Source organism: Phaethon aethereus, assembly GCF_964289735.1.
Source record: "Phaethon aethereus genome assembly, chromosome: 2".
In the NCBI taxonomy this organism is placed as follows: domain Eukaryota; kingdom Metazoa; phylum Chordata; class Aves; order Phaethontiformes; family Phaethontidae; genus Phaethon; species Phaethon aethereus.
Window position 1 is genome coordinate 158,460,019 of NC_138582.1, and position 22,876 is coordinate 158,482,894.

Below are 22,876 nucleotides of genomic sequence, written 5' to 3' on the forward strand. Positions count from 1 at the left end.
GCATTAGATGATTATATGCAACATCTTTGCATCACTGCGGCAAAGTATGAAAATGCTTTCAATAAAGGGTTACTTAATCATTATAAGGGGTAAGCATGTGATTGGTGGTTTTAACAATTGCTTTTCTTTTTTTAAAAGGAATACTGCAAGATCATGTAGGGATACTGTGCTCTGTCAGTAAAATGGTTTAATAATTTCACACTCTTTTCATATTTATGTTATTAAAAAGGGCACTGCCATAACCAAGGATGCTTCATAAAAATACATGCAGTCAAGGAAATACTGTGGTTTGTTGACTCCATGATGATCTAAATGCAAATGGCCATTGAAAGGGATGAATTTACTGCCCTAGTTCCACATCCAGCTGTTGCTAGGACTGAACTGGATGATAATTTAATTGGTTAGCTAGCTTGGCCAGGCTAATGTTCAGCTTCCTAGTTCAGACTAACATGGAGCCGCATATGCTAATACCAGCACTGGGAGGGTACAGGAGTCTGTTTCTTTCAAGGAAACTGCACGGAGACTGCATTAAAGCAATGTAACTGTAGCTTCATTCACCCCCAGTGAGAAAGGGTTTTCTTGTGGCTGTTTGCTATTTTTTTTTTTTTGCACAAAACCAACTGACCAACCTGTAACCCCTTCCCTTTCATGAAAAGGCAGATTCTCAAAGAAACACATTAGAGAGTTTCAGCATCCTCCTTTTTCAGGTTCTATTTTTCTCCATCTCTAGCTGGTACTTTTTCTTTCTATTTCCCCATTTACTTCTACATCTCCTAAATCAATTTAATATTCTTCCATACCTGGTTCTGGTTTATTTCTCTTTCCATCAGTTTTCTCTAGCCCATCAGTAGGCTTTGTTTTCAAATTAAATTTTCATTCTTTCCATTCTCTCTCCACGTTCTGTAGCTGAAAGAGTCTAACGTTTTATTCATTCTGCGTAATTACAGAGTAGGTTTTCTGCTTTTTAGTTCCACCTGAAAAACTTATTGCTAATGCCTCTTTTTGATCAATATTAAGTAATACAACTTTCATTTAAAGAGAAACTTTTATCCTTCATAGTTATGTAGGAGAAAAACTAACACTTCTTTGTTATCATATTCCAGGTCTGCTATCTGAAATAATATTCTACTCCTTTCACTGATTAGCAACATGAAGTTGAGAATATAGGTATTTTTATTATGGTAGTTATTTTACTGACACTTCTTTTCACAGAAAAGTCAAAGTTCTTGTTCTTATCCTGCAATCTTAAACAGTTTATTTTGTATATCAAGATATGCAAGCCTTAAGCATACCCTTTTCAGGTACAGAAATCTCCAGCTTTGCCCAGGTATTTTATATTTTGGAGTGTTCATTGACAATTGTTCTCACTAATATTCTGAAAACTAAAATGAAAAATACAGCAGAAGATAAATTTGAAACACTCTTCAAAAGAAAAAACAAATTCTACTATTCATCTGATTACAAGCCTGTATTTTAAAACAAAAATGGAGCATATCAAGAGGGTCATAGAATCTGTTACAGAATCTAATTATTGAGAAATGTACCATCCACTATATATAACTTAGGGAAGAGCCTAATCTCTCATTCAGATCTTGTGTACGTGTTGGCCTGGGTTTTATAGTTTTTCTTTTTAAACACAGCACCTTAACACATTTTAGCTGTAAATGTCTCAAGGTACCATTTACATGTCTTGAAAAGTTTCAAACAACTTACATTGACAAGTGTCTAGTAATGCCAAACACTAACAAGGCCTCATTAGCCAACAGAAATGTACTTACCTTACTAAAAGTTGTCAAGAACACAGGAGTGCAGAAAAACTAAGTGTGCTGACATTCTGGTGTTCCTAAGAGGTACTAATCTGACAGCACTGAAAACTATGATGCATTTATCGACCTAATAGTGGCAATAGGAATAAAAATGCTATAAACTAGATAGAATGGATATTCATGTCCATTTGCTACTTTTGTTTACCACAGTCAGTTCTAAGACTTGTGTGGAGTCTAGCAGTCACATTTAATAGGGGGCATCATCACTATTGAACCTGATCTGAACATACAACACAGGAATGAAAGGATACATTTTTCATTATCAGTTTTAGTGAATCATGTTCAAACAATCAGAGCAGAAGAGATATCAAGCAGAAATGCTTCCCCAAAACAAAAGTCTGCACCTTCCCCCCCAAAAAGAACAAAACTTAATTTTGCATTGGATTAAATCTAAATCTTGCAAAGCCATTACATCTCATATTTATTTCAGAGAAAAATCTAGGGAAAATAAAATGCAAAAACAAGACGAAAGCTATTAGTAAAAGAAAAAAATCAGTTTGAAAAGTTTTCACCTACTGCATTGAAAATATGGAGATACTGACATTTTAGTATCTAATGAAGGTGGGTAATATCTAGAAGCTTAAGTATAAAGCGAAACACAACAATGAGACTGACTAAGATATATCCCACTCTACATGAAATAACCTATAAAAAGAAGCCAGTTAGGTAAACAAAGCTTAAGAAGAAAAGAAAAGAAGAAAAGTAGGTGTTATGCACAATCATTTTACTCACCTTAATTTGTGACCAATCATTTTGGAGAGATATTTTTATTTACCAGAACTGGAAACATGAACATTTATAACCTAAGTTGTCTATAAAGAATACGGTCAAGATAAATTTTATTTAGCTTACAGTCTTGTTCAAGGCAATAGCTACGGAAACGGAAATTTCTGAACTGAAGGGTTTATTTCGCTGAAGGTAAAAATATTTATGTTGTCATGGTAAAAAACAAAAACAAAACATGTGAAAATTATGTTAGTGCTCTTGAAGTTGACAGCATTTGAAGCATCCTTCAAATTTCTGAAAATAATATCATTATTAAAATCTTCAAATACATATAAGTGATAGAAGAATTGACATTTCATTTTCAAAGCAATTTCAAATACTTTTCTCACTTCACATGAGCACTATGCTTGTTATTTTTCACATAATAAAATGTAGCTCAACATCTACAATCAGCAAAAAAATTCTACATTCTGGCTCCAACATGGCTCGAGACAAAAATCAGAAAGTGGAACTTGTATTTATGTACTTGTAATTATGTCAGAATATACAGAAACAGAATTGCTCTTCTTAGTAGCGGTACGATGGATTAATGCTTCTTAAGTGATTCAGATAAACGGTAAATGTGCATGCCTGACAATTTCATTTGTATGCTGTTTGACAATTCTCTTTATTCAACTGAGTGTAATATTAACCAATCCATTTTTAATTTACATCATATCACTGCATTCGATTTTTTCAAAAATACTTCATATGTCTCAACTCTTTTTTGTAGAATCTGTTTATTAGTAGAATACATGTAATTCCTATTATTAGAGAAATATAGCTCTTATATCCTCTATTAGAGAAATAAAGATACTACATACATACATACGGATCTCTTTCTGAATAGCACAACATTCACTCAGTGTTTGTATAATAGGGATTTTTTTCTTCTACAGTGCATCAAATGATCATCAAGACTTAGCTTTAGGTTTCTTTCTTCTATATAACATATACATATGCCATCTTATTTTGTAGTTTACAAATTTACAGGTCACTGTAGTTTCAGAGGAAACCTAATGGAAGCGTTTGGGATCCTAAACCTTCTCTTTTTTAAATAAGTGTCATGAATGTGGCTATACCAAGTAACTGTATCATTTTCCAGATTACATTTCCAAAGTTCTGGTCTATAAAAATATCCAGTTCTAGCCAATTTAGTCAGTTTTAACCAGAACTGCTTTGTTAATAAGCGCACACACCAGAATAGACTTACATCAGTTATAGTGTTCAGAGCAGTATCTGCACCAATGCTGAAATCTGAACCCGGTACATTGTTGGATACAGTTGCAGGAACCATAACCATTGGAACACAGAACTCGTCATATTTCTCTCGGGCAGCTGACAACTCCAGAAGTCCAAGGTACGCCTGTTGGCACAGGCATTAGATGAAAAATTAGGATGAATAAAATAAGGGCAAAGTTGGAATGGTAAAATGGAAAGGGCCACAGGGGGAGCCATTTCTACCACAGCACACTTCAGCAAGTCAAAGCATTAAGGAAATACTAAAATCTAACACACACAAAAAAAGAAAGCATTAAATACAGATATACATTTGAAAACAAACAATAAATATATATTCCCTTGAAAATGAATGTTGTAATTTAGATGTAACTAAGTGCTTCGTTCAACACAAAAATACTGCAAACTAGTTCCCCAATCCTCAGGTACTGTTACTCATTTAAAAATCTTAATATTCCTGAACTAGGGCCACGCCTAACAGGTTGGAAAAAATGGATGATACGTTCCTTATCAAGAAGCAATAAGCATGTTCTTCTCTGGGAAGAGGTGGCAAAATACTTCCCTGAACCAAATTTTCAAAAAACTATTATTTAGTAAAAGGAAATGAACATGAAATATGGGGGGAAAAAAAGAAAATACATCTCTAGATCAATTAAAGATTTTGAAATGCACTATGTGAGAAAGAGTGACTTAAATAAGGGATCACAGTCCAATTATTACTAAAGGTCAAAAACTTCTGGAAGGTCGTTCTAAATATTGATACAGTATAGACTGGAACTTGCACTACTAAAGACATGAAATTTTTTTTTAAATACAAAAATACTATCATGCTATCTCGCCTTATTTATCCATTTGGCACATCCTGTTTTGCAGTTACTAGTCGCTGTATTGAATGTCAATTTTCCACATAATCAGTGATTGACGATACTTCTAATCCTAAACACTACCTGTGTTGCGTATCAAATACAGTTATAAACAAATACAGTTTACATGAAGATTCAGTAAAAATTAAAATGGTCTATTCCTTTTGTGAGGAATTCTACTCAGATATAATTAGACATTTCAGTGTACCTCAAATCCACCAATAACCATAAGGGCGTTAATGTTGTTGGTGCGCATCTGATCAGCAATCTTCTCCAAGTATTTTGCAGGAAGAGTACTAAAAATTATTAAACCAAAAGAAAAATAAAAACAATTTACAGAGTCTGCAGCAATAAGAACTAATTACTGAGCTGAAACAGTAAACTGAGCAGGCAATGCAGTATTTTTCATTTTACATACTTGGCAGTACAAATAATTCTATTCGACAACCAGTCAGGAATCATGTCAACTGTAGAGAAATTACACGCTTACAATCCTTTTAAGTGTAAGGACCCCATAACATTTTTAAGTTGAGATCCTGACTCCTATTTTCATTCTTTCTTCAGAGATGGTAAAATACTATAAAGATATCCAAGTTGGAATGTAACAATTTAAAAAAAAAAATAAAATGAGGACTTAAAACAGTCCGTGTAAGGAAACGAGCATGGATTCATACACTGGTTATTTAAAATATTAGAATTCGTCATATCAATTGCCAAAATATTGACGTTACCGTTTTGTACCAAGAATTGATCCTCCTTGACCAGTCCAGCCTCCAACATCTCCCCAGCTGATTTCCTTTATCTTTGAATAAAAGTGAAAAATCCAATTACTTCTCTTGACATGCAGCAAACATCAGGTACCTCTTAATGTAAAGCTGTTGGAACAAGTTGCTGGGCACAAACAGCACCAAAAAAGAACTTGGCAAAGAAAGAAAACAGCATCAAGTGGTTAACTTAATTTCTCTTGAATTCTTACCACTCCCTTTCCATTCTTATCTATTTGTTCTTTCTTCCTCCAGATCATGATGAATCCTACCTCCTTCTTTCATATTATGATCCTATTTTCACATCCTCTCCTACTGAATGTGAAACACAAAAACCTAAAACCAGGTCTTTGAAGTTAGTTTTGGGACCTATGGGTCCAGCTAGGCATAGAAATCATAAGTCTTATATCCAGTTTCTCTTCAGTATACCAACTGATGCTTAACATTTAAAACAGGGGAACAGAAGAAACTAACTCACCTGGGGGGAGGAAAAAAAAAACCAAAACCTTCCTCCCTCAACAAGTACGACTGCAAGATTTCTTATAGCAAAGGAGCACAGATGCAATAACTCATCGCACAGAATCAGCGATTCTTCTGTTATTCTGTGGAAGACCTACCATACGCTAAACATTGACCGAAATGTGAAAGTAGGGTTCATCTGAACTAATTTTGTAGCTCTGCCGCATGTAATTAGCAATACTTTATTAATATACAGACTTGAATAATTGAGAAATACAGTTACAATTTGGGTTTTATGTACCTTTATGAAATAAAAGTACTTACAGAATCAGTTCCCACAATAGTTATGACAGAACATACCTTCTAAAAGCATAAACAAAGGTGGTGGTGTGGGATGGGGTACATACTACTATGTAATCCACACATAGAATACTGACCTTCCCTCTAGCAAAACCTTCAAATCCATCAATGACAGCAAACATTTTATGGCCTTCAGTTATGCCAACTCTCACTGCAGCCCTCACTGCAGCATTCATTCCAGCTGCAGGGGCACCAACATTTAAAACTGCCACATTAAAATTAGTCTGCAAGAGAAAAATAATATTTAGTAAGCACTTTAATTATTACACCATGGTTAATTTGTCCATCATACAGAGTTGCTAAATATTGGAATGTAGGAAAGGAAATTTCAAAGCCCCTAAAACCATGCAAAATTTGAAGTTAAGTAGAATAGACATACATATATTTCCCCATTTGCAGACTGTCATATAGAAACAAACAGTTTTAAAAAAAGAATGTTTGTGTTTAGATAAGACTTTATCACATTTTTATTTGATTTACAGGTTAAATTATTCACATTTTTATATTCTAGCTCAGCTAGGTTCAAGAAACGAAAGATAGCTGCTGTTATTCAACCAGTTCCATGTTACTAAAGCAGTAGGTTTTTGCAAAAACACCCAGAATAGCCAAGAAAAGAGTAGGTTCTAGCAACATAGCAGTTAGGTGTATATCATCAGTACCATGCAAAGTGGAATAGATGACAACTTTTAAAGTATCAGCTAGGTTTTTAGAGCAGCTGACAATATAGTAGTAAACAGGAGCACTTAGCATTTTTCACAATAAAACACATATTCAGATTATGGCAGTTTTTAAAGCATTTCCTAATGACTCAAAGAAACTATACTTATATACAGTGTCTCCCCAAGTTTAATGAGTATCCCAGGTAAGCAGCTAATCAACTCAAATGGAGAAGTCTGAGACACCAAATATACATTTGTAAATTAAACCACAAGCAATATGAAGAGAGAAGGTTCTGTTTAAAACGTAACATGAAATAGTAGTTATTTTGCTATATAATGTGTATTCCATACCTATGCATTTAGTCCCCATTTATATTGCTTTGCTATCAGTTTGCTCTAGATAAAACAAATACATGTAAAGGTATGTAAGCATTACAGACTGAACAACACTAGTATCCAAAATCACACAATTTCCCTACAAAATACTATTAAAAACTTCTGCCTTGTTACAACAGACCCAACTCTAAAACCACAAGTTTTCCAATTCTCTTCAACGGAATGACTACTTTATACTGATAGATCCAGAATGTTTCAGATCATGGATTCTTTTCCAGAGGAAAAAACTTAAAAAAGAAAACTATGACAAAGAAAATACTCATAAATGTGCACCATAAGGGTAAACAGAGCAAGAGTGCTTTTGTCTGTAAAATGCTAGTAAGCATCCTTGGATTAAATTTGAAATGCAAAGCATGAAACGCACATCTTCTGTACATGAAGTATTCCTTGAAATGGAAGGCTTATTTCCAGATAAATCACAGGCCACTGTCTTTGATTAAGAAATGGTCAGCTAATATAAATCAATACAGTTTCATTGACATCAGTAAGTATTGATTTACAACAAATAAAAATACAACCCAGTACCAAAAAATGAAGAAGGCACTGCAATTTATTAGTTTTGTTTTATTTTTATAGCTCTGAAATTAATACTGAGAGAAATTGTAAGTAAAGAATTAAAACTTTACATGCCTGATGTTTGGGAAAGTTTAACCACTCTGTATGAATTTAGCAAACAATTTAAATGACAGCAAAATATGCAAGCAAAAAATAGCCTAAGCTTATACACTAAAATTCGTCATGCTTTAGGTCAGCTGGATGACCTTAAATTGCTTATAACTATTAACATAATGGAATTGTAACAACTTGGTAATGCAGAAGAGGTATAAGCTACTAGCTGCGAATATGGAACAAAAAACCAGAATGGTTATCAGGTAATGATCATGGCATCTCTTCCAATTAAAAAAAACCCAAACAAGCCAGAACGTATACGGTTTCTTTTTTAGCTCTGGCACAATCAAAGGATTGCAGAAAAAGGCAAAAGAAACACAAGCAGCAAAATATCCATGTGCAGCAACACCACTGAAGCAAAGCATTCAGTAGGCTCTAATGGTCTGATCAGCTTAGCCTTTTCCTCAATTCCTGTGACATGCACATTTCATCTACTTTTTAAATTCCATCCAACTCCTTTTACTGAAACACACAGATTTGGCTAGTGTACTCAAATCCAAGTAGTTAATAACTACAAGTAGCCTACATTTCCTTCTAATGTCATCCATCACAAAAAGATACGGCAAAACTATTTTAAAACGAAACACAAAACCCCAATGCTAACAGTCCTAAATTTTCATTAGTATACAAAAAAAACCCACCAAATACACACCTGATGCGGCAAAGCAAATGTTGAAATATCCACAAAAAAAAAAAAAAAATCCTGAATTCTTTGACCTCTTGAAGGTCAAACTTAGGTCTTTATTTAAAAAAAAAATTTACTGTTTTGGCAGGTATATTTGAAATAAGTTTGGTTTATGTATTTCCTTTTACTTATATTTAGGCAAAAGTAAAAGTATAATTTAAACAGTTATTTTTTCGTAGTCTCCTTGGAAGCTGCTATTATAACTTTTCATTTGTAACCAAGTCTCCTTTACTGTGTGAAGTTTTCCATGACACTATGCAGTAATTTTTGTCAACTAAAATAGCCAGTTGTGATTATGTTACTTGTTATCCCCAGAATTTCAGAACAGAGGTCAGCTATTCAAATGAACTTTTCCTATTTATAATGCAACTTTTCTCCTTACTAGTATTGAGAAGATACTATCTATCATTATGCATATATTTAATTGGAATAAAAAAAAATGTAACAGTAACAGTGATTTATTAGATCAGGTAAACGTTATGCACCTGTCTTCACTATTCCATCCCATGAATTCCTGGACTTACCCCTGTTCTTGAGCGGTTTTGCCCTTCAAAAGGAAGGGCTAGAATTCTTTTATACTGAATCTTCCTCTTTATCCCAAGATTCTCAGACTGCTATTCATGATTACATCACCTTTCCTACTCTCCATGTTAAGGAACAGGAGGCATAACTAACTACTAGGACCAGACCCTATAGCAATTGGGGCCAGACATATATCCAGAGAGAAACTCTATAATTAGTTAGAATGGTATTTCATTTAAAAAAAAATGTTAGTTATTATTAGAATAAAGTTATGTGTTGCAAGCATCTTTCTGCCATTATAATGTTTAACAGATTTTATAGAATATCCTATAGCACAGGTTTGAAGAGAGCATTGAGGTGGGATGAGGGGGAGAGAAGAAGAAAAACAATATTTGTTAAGATATCCCAAAAGCAGACATGCATGGCACACTCAAAAAAAACCCTTACCTTTGGAAGCTCAGCATCTGGCTTTTTGTGTGACAGTAACTTGTAGGTGTTAAGGTTGTTTTCAAAGCTCCTAAATAAATAAGTAAATGAGATAAATAAAATAGTAAATTTTTCAACTCAGTTATTTTAAACAAACACTTGAATTTTTCCAAAACTTTTAAAAACAGGTATGTAATATTTGGACCAAAGTTATTACAAACGCAAAACACAATAAAAACTGGAAATGAGAGAACACTGGAAAATACTCTATATTATTCAAAATAATGGTGAAAAAACACAATACAAAATAACTACATAGCTGGAAAGTGAGTTTTATAGATTGGTGATAAAGCATTTTATTACCAAATGGCTTGAAACAGAAAATGATCTGTTGACACATAAGAGTACAGAACATCTCCCAACATTACTGTTGGAAAACTACCAGCTACGTACAAACAAGCTCACAGGATTGGCCTCAAAATTTTGAGCAAACATATGGTTGCTACCAGTCAGCTTATACAACACTATCTTAGTATCAGTCACTAGTCACTAGCCTGACACAGTACTGAACTACAGTTTTCTTTGTTTTGCATGTTTTTATGCAAATAAGAATTTCAATTACTCTATTTAAGCAACATTTCTTCCATCTCCTTTATTATTCTTAAATACATAAACCCACATGTCTATTAAGTTATTTAAAATAAGATGTGAAATGCCAGCAGAATAGCACATAAATTCAGCTTTTCTAGAGTAAATAAATTGATACAGGTTATTTGCCATACCTTCCACGAAGCCTCACAGCCTCAACAAATCTTCCCTCATCCATGGCTTTCTGGACTTCTTGAGTCTTGAAAAAACAAGTTGATTACTCAATACGTTTAAAACACACAGGAAGCTGATTATTTAATATATTCCAGTAAATAGATCATTCTGAAATAGCCTTCCAAAGTGAAAAAATAAAAATTGACATTCATTAATGTATGAACTACCTCAGCATAAATTACAGTGGACAGAAGAACAAAGTAGAAGCAGACACCTAAAGCTTTGCTAGGAGGAAAAAATAAAAATCATTGTATCTATTCTGCATTTTCTTTTTTTAGCTTAAGTTGAACAGTTTTAGTGCTGAAACCTGATTGTTGTGTATGACATGTAAAGGGATGCAAGCATCTGAAGAATTTGTCGTAGCAATAAAAAGAGAACACACATGAAGTTCATTACTCCCAAATGTGGGACATTGCTGCACACATTCCCATCAGTGTTTTAATGACAACAGGCAATTATTGTACACAGTGGTCTGTTGTAGTTAATGAGTAACTATAAACTGGCATTTTGCCAGAAACTCACCATCTGCACACACTCCATCAAAGGCAGACGGACAGCCTGGTTTCCGGACAGGGACACGACACAGGCAGGGGTAGCTGGAGTAGCTTCTAAAAGGGCAAGTACAGCTTCCACACCCATACGACTTGCCTGAAAACAGAAAATGTTTGAATATTCAAGCAAGCACGTAAAAGCACTAGGCATCCAATCGCAGAAATGGCCATGACTTCTCTGTAAATCAAGCTGAAACCAATTACTCCTTGGCAGGTGAAAATGTTGCAGGCTGTTTAATAGTATAGACAATAGTTCTTGCAGCTTTGCTTTTTAAACCTAATATAGATTACTTTACATGAAGTGCTTCACTATTCTGAATTTGAGCTATTCAGCCAGTTAATGTGAGATAATAATTGGATTTGTCAAGTTAATCAGGTAAAGAACTACCCCACTCCCAAATAAATAATCAGAACGTAGTTGTACCATGTGGTGCCGTAATTACTTTAGGTTCACTCACCAAAATTCTGTCAAAAGCTGAAGGGGTTCCACCTCTTTGCACATGACCCAGGATAGTTACTCGGGTGTCAAAACCGAGCCGCTGAACCACAAGCTGCAAAGAATTTCAAAATATAGTGGGTTTATTATCATCATCATTATTTTATATACGCACATGTTAGCATTCCTCTGCTTCACATACTATTGGAATAATAAAATTCTACACGTAATATACAGTATTATGTCAACAGTTATGAAAACACTACAAAAGTTAAGCCAGGCTTCAGTTTATTCCTAAACTAGAACGAAACTCCAGATTCCTAACTGAAAGGAACACTTTATTTATTAATGGAAAAACAGTGGCTTAGATTGCAATGCTTTAACTGCAGTTATAATGGCTTCATTATGCACAGTCCTCAGCCTTAAAAAAAGCAGGTCTAAATATTGTAATTAGAGTACTTGAAGAAAGTTCAATTACAGTGTTTTATTCACTCCATGTTTCATCTATGTGCAAGATTACACATCCCAAAAGATTCTGAGCAAAACTTTAGTGAACATGATTTTTAACCTTAATTGACAAGACTCTTAAAACTTGCAGTAAAAATTATAGTAATAAAACTATTTAATTCAGTCAGACTTTCCTTCAATTTCCTCTGTTATATATCAGATCTAAAGTCACAGAAAGACATCTTTTATTAACACATTATCAGTGAGCACCTAAGGTTAGGAATAAGTGATGGATACCGTAAAGCAGGAAAAAATTTCATAAATTATTTACAAAATCTTCCGTCCCTGCTATTTGTAGTTTTTGAATGTTTTAACTAGCTGAAATTTGCAACAAGCAAGTAATATTTCTTCCATAAATGCATAATAACTATCTGTTGTATGTACACTTATCATCTGGTGCTAAAGTTTACTTTGCAAAACTGCAGTTCTGAATTTAGAGTCAAAGGTTACTCTCAAATTGACAGCTATTGAAGACAAAACTTCACAGTCACAGATAAACCCCAGGTAAAGTCAAAGTGTCACAGCACCTTCCTGCCAATGGCTATTTTTCAACTTATTTTCTTAAGAGACCCTTTCCAAGAAAAGCAGAATAGCTTCAGCTCAAAAGTTTTTCTTAAACTTTGACACCAATGAAATTTTTGGCAAAGTAACCATTTAGAAAAAAGTGACAAGACTTTGTCCAAAGTAGACACTATTATTTCACTATGAGACAGATCATTATTAAAATTTTACAAGAAATACAAAGTAAAACAGGATTATAATTACTGAATTGAACTGATTTCAGACACTCTACCCATGAAGTAGGTTTCTAGAGTGTTGTCTTATTTTACAAGGAAACAAGGTTCTAATTAACAGGCACTGAAATAATTCCCCTTTAAGTGGGATGTGGATTCAGATAATAAAGCACAAATATAAAGTATAACCAGCAAGCTGTGTGATAAGCTACTTTACAGGAACAGATTTACTTTACAGAAACGTTATTGTTAGTAACAAGCCCCATCTTAAGAACAAAACAGAAAGTGCATCATAAGGATGCTGACACTTACATCCTTAACCTTCTCTGATGTTATAGGTTTGTTGTGGCAATCAATAGCTCCTTCAGCTACAATAATAATATTCAGCCTTTTCTTTCGTGCACGATTCTATAATAAAAATAAAAGCACATCCATGTAATAAAAAAAACTTTAAGAAATTTACAGCACAATTTTATAATCAACTGCTATACATTAAGCTGCTAGGATTTGAGGAAATATTTCTTGATCACTGCAGAGTTCTCACATATTTTATATTCATACAGGTCTTTTCACCGATGAAGTGAAATGTCTTATATCAAACTAATGAGGAAAGGTACACACACTGCTTATATATTAATAGTTTTATGTAATCCTTAGAGTAGGTCATATAGTTCTTCAAAACAAGCACAGAATGCAAGAAAAGAACTGTTAAAGATCAAATGGCACTATCTGTGACACCGAAACAAAGACTTGTGAAAGTTCTCATCACATGTTTAAATCACTGTTTTCAAACAGCAGCTGCAAAAATGTCAGGAAATCCCAAACATAGTAACAGATTACCTCTGAAAGCTTAACACACATTGAATCTTCCCATCCTTCTTCTGGTGGGTATTCAGGAATAAATACCCAATCTGCACCACAGGCTAAGGCACTAACAAGAGCTAGATACCTAATAAACATAAGAAGTGATTAGACATTTATGGTTCACATTTCTTGATCTTTCATAATTGTATCTGTATGAGACACAAACTGCTGAAGACAATACATACCCACAGTGTCTCCCCATAACCTCCAGAACAAACGTCCTCTGATGGCTGTAAAAATAAGAAAACCAATTAACTGTAATATTGCAACTCAAAAATCCAGTCCAAACTCTTGAAATCAGAACCTGGTATCAGGAAATAGCCTGTGTTTACCATGCTTACCAAGCACAGAATTCATTAGTAAAATAGAGGCATAATTCATTTTCACTACTACTTTCTTCTAAAACATGTAAAGGCAGTTAGGAGAGACGAGGTGAACATTTACTTGAAATGTAAATGATGCAGACCCACAGTTAAGAACCATAATGATATAGCTGTATTAAAAAAAAAAAAAAAAAATCATTTAACTGCTTAAATTTTACCTACGGAGAGCTTATATACAAACAGATGTTACTTTGTACTATTCAAAGTGTGTCTGGATCTTCTCTAGAAGAGTAGGTATGTCTGGGAAGGACTAAAAACATATTAAAAAAACAAAGCCTGCCTCTAAAGCTGATGCAGCCTCTACGATCAGATGCTTGAAGTACTGCCATGACAAGATGGAAAAGCCGTTATTAAGCAAAAAAGAAAATGGAGACACTTGAAAGATGCAACCAAAAAGAGCTCTTATTCCCACTCTAAATACTACAAATACCAGCTACCTAACTTCTATGTAAAATTAACTTGTAATCGCCACTATTGTCTGGCAATAGGGAATTTCAGATTTGAAGCATAAACAGTTGTATATTTGTTACAGTTTTCTGTTACATGCACAATATACCTTTGAGCAGTGGTCATGATGGCATCCACAACTTCAATGATTCTGTGCAAGGCTGAGTCAGTACCTATGGTCATATCAGTGCCGCAGAAGTCATTGTCTATGGATCCAACCATTCCCACAATGTTAAGGTAAGCATATTTCTTAACAGCCTCTTCATCAATATTTCCTGTAAAGAAGTATCCAGAGAAAGAGTTGTAAGATTTAAAAAACCACAAACATTTTAGACATATTTCTTGGGTGGTCTACTTTTGTAAATTAATCATATCCAAAATTTAAGTTATGTTTAGACATCTTAGGTAACAAGGTTAGTCAAAACTACAAACAAAAGCCAATCAAACAACCAACCAACCAACAGAATCCTGCATAGAACTCCTTACAGTAAGGAAGGAAACAAAAGCTTTTCAGTCCATTTCAGTGTCAACAGATTATCAAGTTTCGTAACCAACCTTAATATTGATTGTTTGGACTTAAACAATAGCATTCAAATTGTCTCAGCATATGACATACAATGAAGAAGAATGCAAACTGGGTATGATTACGGGCATGTAAACAATCAAAAACCAGCAATAAACTTTTGAAAACTTCTCTTCTGCAACACTGAAAGGCTCTGATTTCATTATTAATAAGCAAATAGAATACAAAAGCTCCTATTCTAAGTCTTAGACTGTGTCTCCCAAGACATCAGTGAAAATGCTGAATCATCCAAGAGTACTAAAGGATCTCAAGGATGAAATACCTTAGCAATTAAGTGCTTAAAACTACCGCAGTATCTGTGGATGAGATAGTACTAAATATAATGCCAAATTTTTAATATGGGATTCAGGAACTGTATATCAGTGTGTTTAATGTCTATACTAGAGAAAGTGGTAGAAACCATAATGAAAAATATAATTAATGTCCATAAATACAGCATTCTGAAGAAGAATCAAAATGTTTTCTATGAATGTACACCATGCATTACAAACCTTTCTAGAGTTCCAAAGGTGACTTAATAATCACATGAATAAGGGATATCTGGTTAACATATTCTACTTAGATTTCTAAAAAGCCATTGACAAGATCTGTCCTCAAAAGACTTTGAGGAAACTAAGTAGCCACAGCGTAAGAAAGAAGGCTTTTGCACAGAATAAATAATGTGAAACAGAGGGTAAAAAATATGAAACAGAGGGCAGTAGTAAATGCAAGGTCTTGTATCTGAGGAAAGTAACCAGTGGAGTTCTACAAGGGATCTGCGCTGTTCAACAGACTCAGCAATAACCTAGAAAAGGGAATGAGCAGTAAGGTGCCAAAGTTTACTGACCAAACCGAATTATTTGGGATCTAAAGGTGTGGAGTGTCTCAGAAGAAATGAAGAAGCTTAGCAAGACACAGTGAGCAGTAAAGTATCAGATGGAATTCATTGTAGATAAATGTAAACTAATACACATGAAAAATGTACCCTAAAATCACGAACAAAATAGTGCTATTTTCAGCATAATACTATAATAATGCTGTTTTCATTAATAATTCAGCCTCAATGCTCAATAGCAGTCAAAAAAAATCAAAATATTAGAAAACATTAGGAAAAGAATAGAAAACAAAACGAAGTTCATTATACTACTGTGTAGATCCATGGTTTGCCCTCATCTTGAATACTGGGTGCAGTTGTGGTCCTCCCCACCTCAGAAAGGACATGGTAGAACTGGAAAAGGTTCAGAGAAGGGCAACAAAGATGATCAAAGGTATAGAACTTACATATAAGGAACAACTAAGCAAACTAGGACTCTTCCATCTAGAAAAAGATGATGAAGGGAAAATAAGACAGCCATAAAATCTCAAGTGGCATGCAGAGAGGAAGCAGAATCAATCATTCACTGTTTTGTTATAACACAAAAATTACAGGACATCAAATGAAACTAGAAGCCAGCAGGATCAAAATAAACAGAAGGAGAAGATTCTTCACAATCTTCATCATTCAGTGAAGCTGTGTAATTCCTTGCTACACAGTGTTTTCAGCAACAAGCTGTATACTTTCAAGGAGACCGTACACACTTGTGGAAGAGAAATTCATTGAGGACTGCTAACAGAATCTGGTTCAGGAAGTCCTGAAGACAGAAATGGATGGAGCCTATCAGAGTATTTCTATATTATGAATAACATATAGCATCCGCACAGCATTATTTAGGCGTGTTCTGTTCTTTCACTCCTCCCCATACATTCTCTTGGATGCCATCAAAGACAGCTGCTGGGCTGGATGCACTTTTAGCAACAGCCTCTTAATGTTCTGATCTTAAACAAATAGTGACATATAAGCATCACAATTTAATAACAACCAAGTGTGTAGCTTGTTGTAGGAAAGGAATTACCATCTCAGTTTGGATTTGAGGGCAAAGGGCTTTTCAAGCAGAAGGTTCAGGCCCTGCCACACAGACAAGTTGCCCAGTAATAGATTTGGCTTTTTTGAACCTTTATGGTATATAAGAAAGAATGTATAGACATCAAAAAGTATTACATTACGAAGAACCATGTAATTTCCTACAATGTATGCATTTGAATTTTGAATTTAAGAAATATCCTCTGGATATACTTTGTGTACTTACAGTTAGGGTGCATAACTTACCTGGATATTGGACTAGAAGTCTACAGGATCTAAATGCAAACTTACCTTTCTGTGCCAGTTCTTCCAGAAGTCCACTCCATTCTTCACGGAAAAGATTGGCACCAGTTAAGCTACCATCTCCGCCAATCACACAAAGATTAGTGATCCCTCTCTGAACCAAGTTGCAGGCTGCCTGGAGGCGGCCCTCCCGGGTACGAAAGGATTTGCAGCGTGCACTACCAATAACTGTACCTCCCTAGAAAAAGGATGTGTAACAGTTTTAATTTATAATCCAGTATTTTGTTAGATTTTTTTTTAAGATGGATTAATGATGAATGGTTATTTCATAGCATAATCTCCATCTTTAATTTTACAGTGAGTAAGAAGTAATGAAAAACAAAGAATTATCAAACCTGCGGGAAATTATGTTCTCAAGAGTGAATACACACACCAGGGAGAAGAGGGAAAACATTGAAAAGTGACTGATAAAAAGCTACTCTTGAAGGAAAATGTTAAATTATTGAAATTAATCCCAAATAGCATTCCAATTAATTCTCCAATTATTACTTATATGTGGTGACAATAAGGGAAGTGATCGTGCCCCTGTACTCGGCACTGGTGAGGCTGCGTCTCAAATCCTGTGTTCAGTTTTGAGCCCCTCACTACAAGAAGGATGTTGAGGTGCTGGAGCATGTCCAGAGAAGGGCAACGAAGCTGATGAAGGGTTTAGAGCACAAATCTTATGAGGAGCGGCTGAGAGAACTGGGGTTGTTCAGTCTGGAGAAGAAGAGGCTGAAGGGAGACCTTATCGCTCTCTACAACTACCTGAACAGGGCTGTGGTGAGGTGGGTGTTGGTCTCTTCTCCCAAGTAACTAGTGATAGGGTGAGAGGAAATGGCCTCAAGTTGCGCCGGGGGAGGTTTAGACTGGATGTTAGGAAAAATTTCTTCACCAAGAGAGTGGTCAAGCATTGGACCAGGCTGCCCAGGGAGGTGGTGGAGTCACCATCACTGGAAGTGTCCAAAAAGTGTGTGAACGTGGCACTTCGGGACATGGTTAGTGGGCATAGTGGTGTTGGGTTGATGGTTGGACTTGATGATCTTAAAGATCTTTTCCAACCTTAACGATTCTGTGACAATAGGAAAAGTGACACAGTGCTAAGTAGTTAAGAATTTAGATGAAATTGCTTCAAAGCACAACATTTTTCCCTCAATATAATGAAATATATAAACAATAACAGAACAGAGGTATCCCTAAAGCTCAAAATTAGCATTTATTGCCATTCCACAGAATTACGGAAAGAACTGCTTCCACATTTAGTGCTGTATAGATCAGACCAATGTTAAATTTTCTGTTTTATTAATTTAGCTGCTGTATTTATTAATATGATTTTAAAAGCTTCCTCCAAAAATTGAAGTAATTATCTTCAAAAAAGACTGAAGCACCCTGTCACTGAAAAGTGCAGGGTATCTTGCTGAAAACAAGTTAGTTACAAATCTTCTGTGTTTATGTTGTTCAGTCACTCACGAAAAGTCTAATTTTTGCTTTATTTATGGTCACAGTGAAAAATAAAATTAAGACTTCAAAAACATTTTCTTTTCCTGCAAACAAATCTAGAGATGATTACCTCACTTTTGCACAAACATTTCCTTCACTTCAACTTAAAATACATCAGTCAGGCCAATCTAAATTTGAGCTCAAATCTGTAGAGGCTGTACTGATATGATTTTTCCCAATCAACAGGTGTTTCACCTCTCAATCCAACCCTAGGCACTATTTTACCATCTATGTTGCAATACACAACAGCTGCTACTGGAAGAAGAAAGAAGTGGAACAGAAGCAGCTCAGCTTTCTCCACATACAAAAAAGTAGAAGTGTACACATGGTTATATTTTAAAAGTAACCATCAGGACTAAAAAAAAAAATATATCCAAACTAGATACTTTCATGCTTAAAAAAAACATAATTGTATGTGGAAAAGAGACTATGTATTTGTAACAATGTACTACAATTTGTTCTGACTAAACAGAAATACAGGTTGGGCTGAAAAATCTTTTATCAAAACAACTAAACATATTCTTTAAGACACATCCTCAGCTTCCCTGTTGGTCTGTTGAATTCCTAGCAATGAGGCTCAGAAAAGTGTTATTCTTAGAGTATGTATGCTATATACATGCATAGAATGCCTACATCCTGCTCCTGCCTATGCTCCTGTGTGGCTTGGACATGACATCTCAATTACATCTTAATCATAAGATTACAGATTCTACGAGATAGACAGGGGATTAAAAAAAAAAAAAACCAAACCCAAAAAACCAAACATAGGTGGACAAAATATCTCACAGTATTCCAAGGTATTTGTTTGTTAAAAAGAAGTAATAAAAAAAAAAAAAAAAAAAAAATCTATTTTTCTCTCTGCTAACTGCTTTATGTTTATTACATTAGCTTTACAGAAAGCTCCAAAGAAACCCATGCTTCACTGGAGGTAGTTTTCAGAAAGCTTGGCAAGCAGTAAGGCCTCTTTGCCAAACATAGCACCTGCTCTGGAAGAGGTAACAATATTACCATGCTGTGGAAAAGTGTAAGGAGATCCAAATGGCCACCTTGCAGAATGTTGTAATATAAATGTACAGTGACAAAGTCACTGGTATTATCTGAGCTCTGGAGAACTGTACTGTAATTACACCCATTACTATAATTCTAAATCCACTTACACAGAAAGCCAACAGGGTTTCGTAAGAAAACACCTGCCTTACACAACACAGTTGTTTCACACTGGCCCTATAATGTCTTTTTTTAATTAAATATAGGTTTGTCAATGTGGCTTTAGGAGGCTAATGACATGTAACGCTGAAAATCTAGGACAAAGGTTTTCAAGGTTATTTCTGTGCACCGAATACAAGACAACACAAAGATCTTTATATTGTCAAACACCTATACTGTAGAAATGAGGCTCTGCTAGGAGTGGTATGTGCTGGTCATTCAGTCATCACAGAATTCGAATCCGTAATTACAGCAGTTGCCTGGATCTAGAATTTTGGTTCCCTCTTTAAAGAGAGAGGGTTTGGGTCCCACCCCCTAACACTTACCACTTGCAGGATACTTGAAACACTTTCCCATGAAACTTCTACAATATTATCACCTCCATCAACCATTCCCTGGTAACCCTGAAAGAGAAAAGGTATTTCAGAAGTCTGATTTGAAAAACTGTATAACATGTCCACTGCAGTTATACTCACCTTGTGTATTTTAATACAACTTTAAGTAGTTAAAAACACTGAATAAAAAAATACTCCATTTAAATGAAACAACATTGAAACAGGTATCACATTAGGGGGGGAAAAAGCCAAACAAACCCTCTTCCTAAAACATCAGTTCCAAAGACAACTTCAAGATAAAGTAATACTTTACAAAAATTACACGGCCTATAAAATAGAATGGCAACGCATTTCCCCTTTCTTCGGAATAAATATTCAGTTATTTTTGAAAAACTACAAAGACAGAAGAGCTTTGAAAAGCATTATAAAATACACTTCCTAAAAACATAACCTCAGTCTGAGGTCATGATCTTCAAAAAATATCTAACTTTAAAACACTTCGTACGCTTTTTCCCCCAAGGTAGGTATAAGCAAAACAAAACAAAGGGCAACAACCAAAAATTTTTCATAAAGGAAGAAGAAATCAGGTCACATAATCTGTATTCTTTTTTGGAGGCAGTTACACAATAAATAGATGACAGAAATTTAGTAGAAAAATACAACTTTTAGTGATGCATTTAAGAAATCCATAACACCTTAAGTCAAATGGTCTTCACAAACCAATGCACACTGTAGTATAGGAAGAACTACACTTAGTTGAAAGAAGGAAAGCTATCCAGTGAGCAGATGAACTTTGTTTTATGCCTGGCTTTATTAACTCTGCATAAATACTAGCAGAAAGATAGTGGCAATTAGATTTTTTTCCATTAGGTGATATTGTGAACACTGATTTTAAAAAAAAAGAGAAAAAAAGGAAAATACAGCATATACCTGGAAAAACCTAACTGATACAGACACCAGAATAAAAATGGAGTTACCATTCACCTTGTTGACACTTATTTAAATCCAAAGAGAAAAACACTCACAAGCTAGGTTCAGGAAAGCAAACAAAGACACCAAACAAAAATAAACATGACCATGCTTATGTCTCCATTTTTAGATTATGTGTACATATGGATAGTCATGCTGAGGAACAATTAGTTAACCTTTCTTCTCTACGCAGTTCTTGCAAGACTGTACATATTTAGTTTTAGGGTTCTCAGTAATATATCAGGTGGAACTAGAAATAGAAGAGAGTTTAGAAGACAGCTCAACTGACATTATGAACTGGAGACACTTTGACACAATCCAGAGTATTTGTCAATTTTATCCAGTAAGCAGTAACTTGGAAATGTACTAAGCCTACACTGGCTTAAAAAGCCATATATATTATATGAATAATATGTCATATTTGTAATCCCTCACTAGCATGATAGCATAAGAATATAAATATAGCCTAGACTCAGCAAAAGTATGAGGTACTCAAATTAAGCTTTCTAGGAATCTCATACATATTCCAAGGGGAAAGTGTCAATTTCTGCTCAGTGAGACTTGACTAGTAAATTTACATAGAAGATGATGAAGTAATAGTAAAGAAACAGTTAGGTCTCTAATTTCTGTTATTCAACAGATCTTTTCAATATTTTGTACACTCTCCAGGTAATTTAGATATCAATCTGATGTATACACCTACTGTCTTGGATACTAATGTATACTCATAACAACTTGAAGTGAAAACATTATTTGCACTATGCTTAACCTACATAACTCAAAAAAACCTAAATTCGTTCTCAGATAAAGTACAAAGATCTTCAGACAGAAACATTACAGTGGATCCAACTGAGCTTGATGAAGGCTAATAAATTAGTAAGCTCACTTATCAGAAGTTTGCTTCATTTTTGTTTTTAAAACAAAGAATCTGATGTTCACTGTATCACTCACTAATGGACTGAAAGCTTCTCCTATCAGTGTTCTTACTGGCAACTACAGTAACACTAAGATTCATAAGAAACAAATCCTGAAAGAATAGTGCAATGTTGCATCCTAACTCAGTTTGTAACACTGACTATAGTAAGCTACAATGTGACACAGATATATGCGCCTCACATATTTGCTCAAATCATTCACCTTCCATTTTTACTTCAGAGGAAAAACAAAGGAGACCCAAGAAAGCATTATATACAGTAAATATATACATAATTATATACATATCATGAGACTTGTGGATGAAAACTCCCTATTTGTATTTTATTATATCTAAAACACACGGAGAAGCAAATGGATAAACTACTATTTGAAATAGTCTGCAAGATTTGAAACACCTTACAGCTAGGCTAAGGATGAGCTATGACAGACTCCTGCACCATGCACATCTTTAAAGTAGAACAAACTCAAGCATTCTGGTGAGGAGTCCACACTGGTTCTACCTTTTCTGTGTAGACAAAGTGAGAATAGAAGCTGTATTAACAAGATCAACTCGATTTTATGCTTATTCCTTCCTCTACCCAAAATCTGAATATTCAAAGATGAACAAGAGGAAATCTCTGTGGGTCATATGTTCCTATACACCGTAACTCCTGGAGAGAGTGGCAGAGACAGCAAACCTTGCTTCCAGTCTTAATTCCACAAACAAAAGCTTTCGAAAAAGAACAAGCCATCGAAAAAGAACAAGCCATCTGCTGATATGTTACACGTGAGACATTTGGGGCTTTAACAGTTGCTTAAGTTTACTTACT

The 22,876-nt window shown here is 34.7% G+C and overlaps 1 protein-coding gene across 3 annotated transcripts in view; it reads right to left on the reverse strand.

The window, feature by feature from the left end:
* The window catches only part of PFKP (phosphofructokinase, platelet), a gene marked incomplete at its 3' end in the record, with an annotated part of 46,517 nt that overhangs the window by 10,373 nt on the left and 13,268 nt on the right, over nucleotides 1-22,876 (reverse strand). For 2 of the 3 annotated variants that reach the window (XM_081996706.1, XM_081996705.1), the window contains exons 3-16: nucleotides 20,154-20,231; nucleotides 17,131-17,320; nucleotides 14,487-14,652; nucleotides 13,733-13,777; nucleotides 13,524-13,632; nucleotides 12,996-13,091; nucleotides 11,465-11,557; nucleotides 10,978-11,103; nucleotides 10,416-10,480; nucleotides 9,655-9,724; nucleotides 6,354-6,500; nucleotides 5,425-5,495; nucleotides 4,902-4,989; nucleotides 3,805-3,957 (exon numbers count right to left, since the gene is read on the reverse strand). In XM_081996706.1, coding sequence (XP_081852832.1) covers nucleotides 3,805-3,957; nucleotides 4,902-4,989; nucleotides 5,425-5,495; nucleotides 6,354-6,500; nucleotides 9,655-9,724; nucleotides 10,416-10,480; nucleotides 10,978-11,103; nucleotides 11,465-11,557; nucleotides 12,996-13,091; nucleotides 13,524-13,632; nucleotides 13,733-13,777; nucleotides 14,487-14,652; nucleotides 17,131-17,320; nucleotides 20,154-20,231 — 1,497 coding nt within the window. The remainder of the gene's footprint in view (nucleotides 1-3,804; nucleotides 3,958-4,901; nucleotides 4,990-5,424; nucleotides 5,496-6,353; nucleotides 6,501-9,654; nucleotides 9,725-10,415; nucleotides 10,481-10,977; nucleotides 11,104-11,464; nucleotides 11,558-12,995; nucleotides 13,092-13,523; nucleotides 13,633-13,732; nucleotides 13,778-14,486; nucleotides 14,653-17,130; nucleotides 17,321-20,153; nucleotides 20,232-22,876) is intronic. The other variant, XM_081996707.1, reaches the window with a different exon arrangement.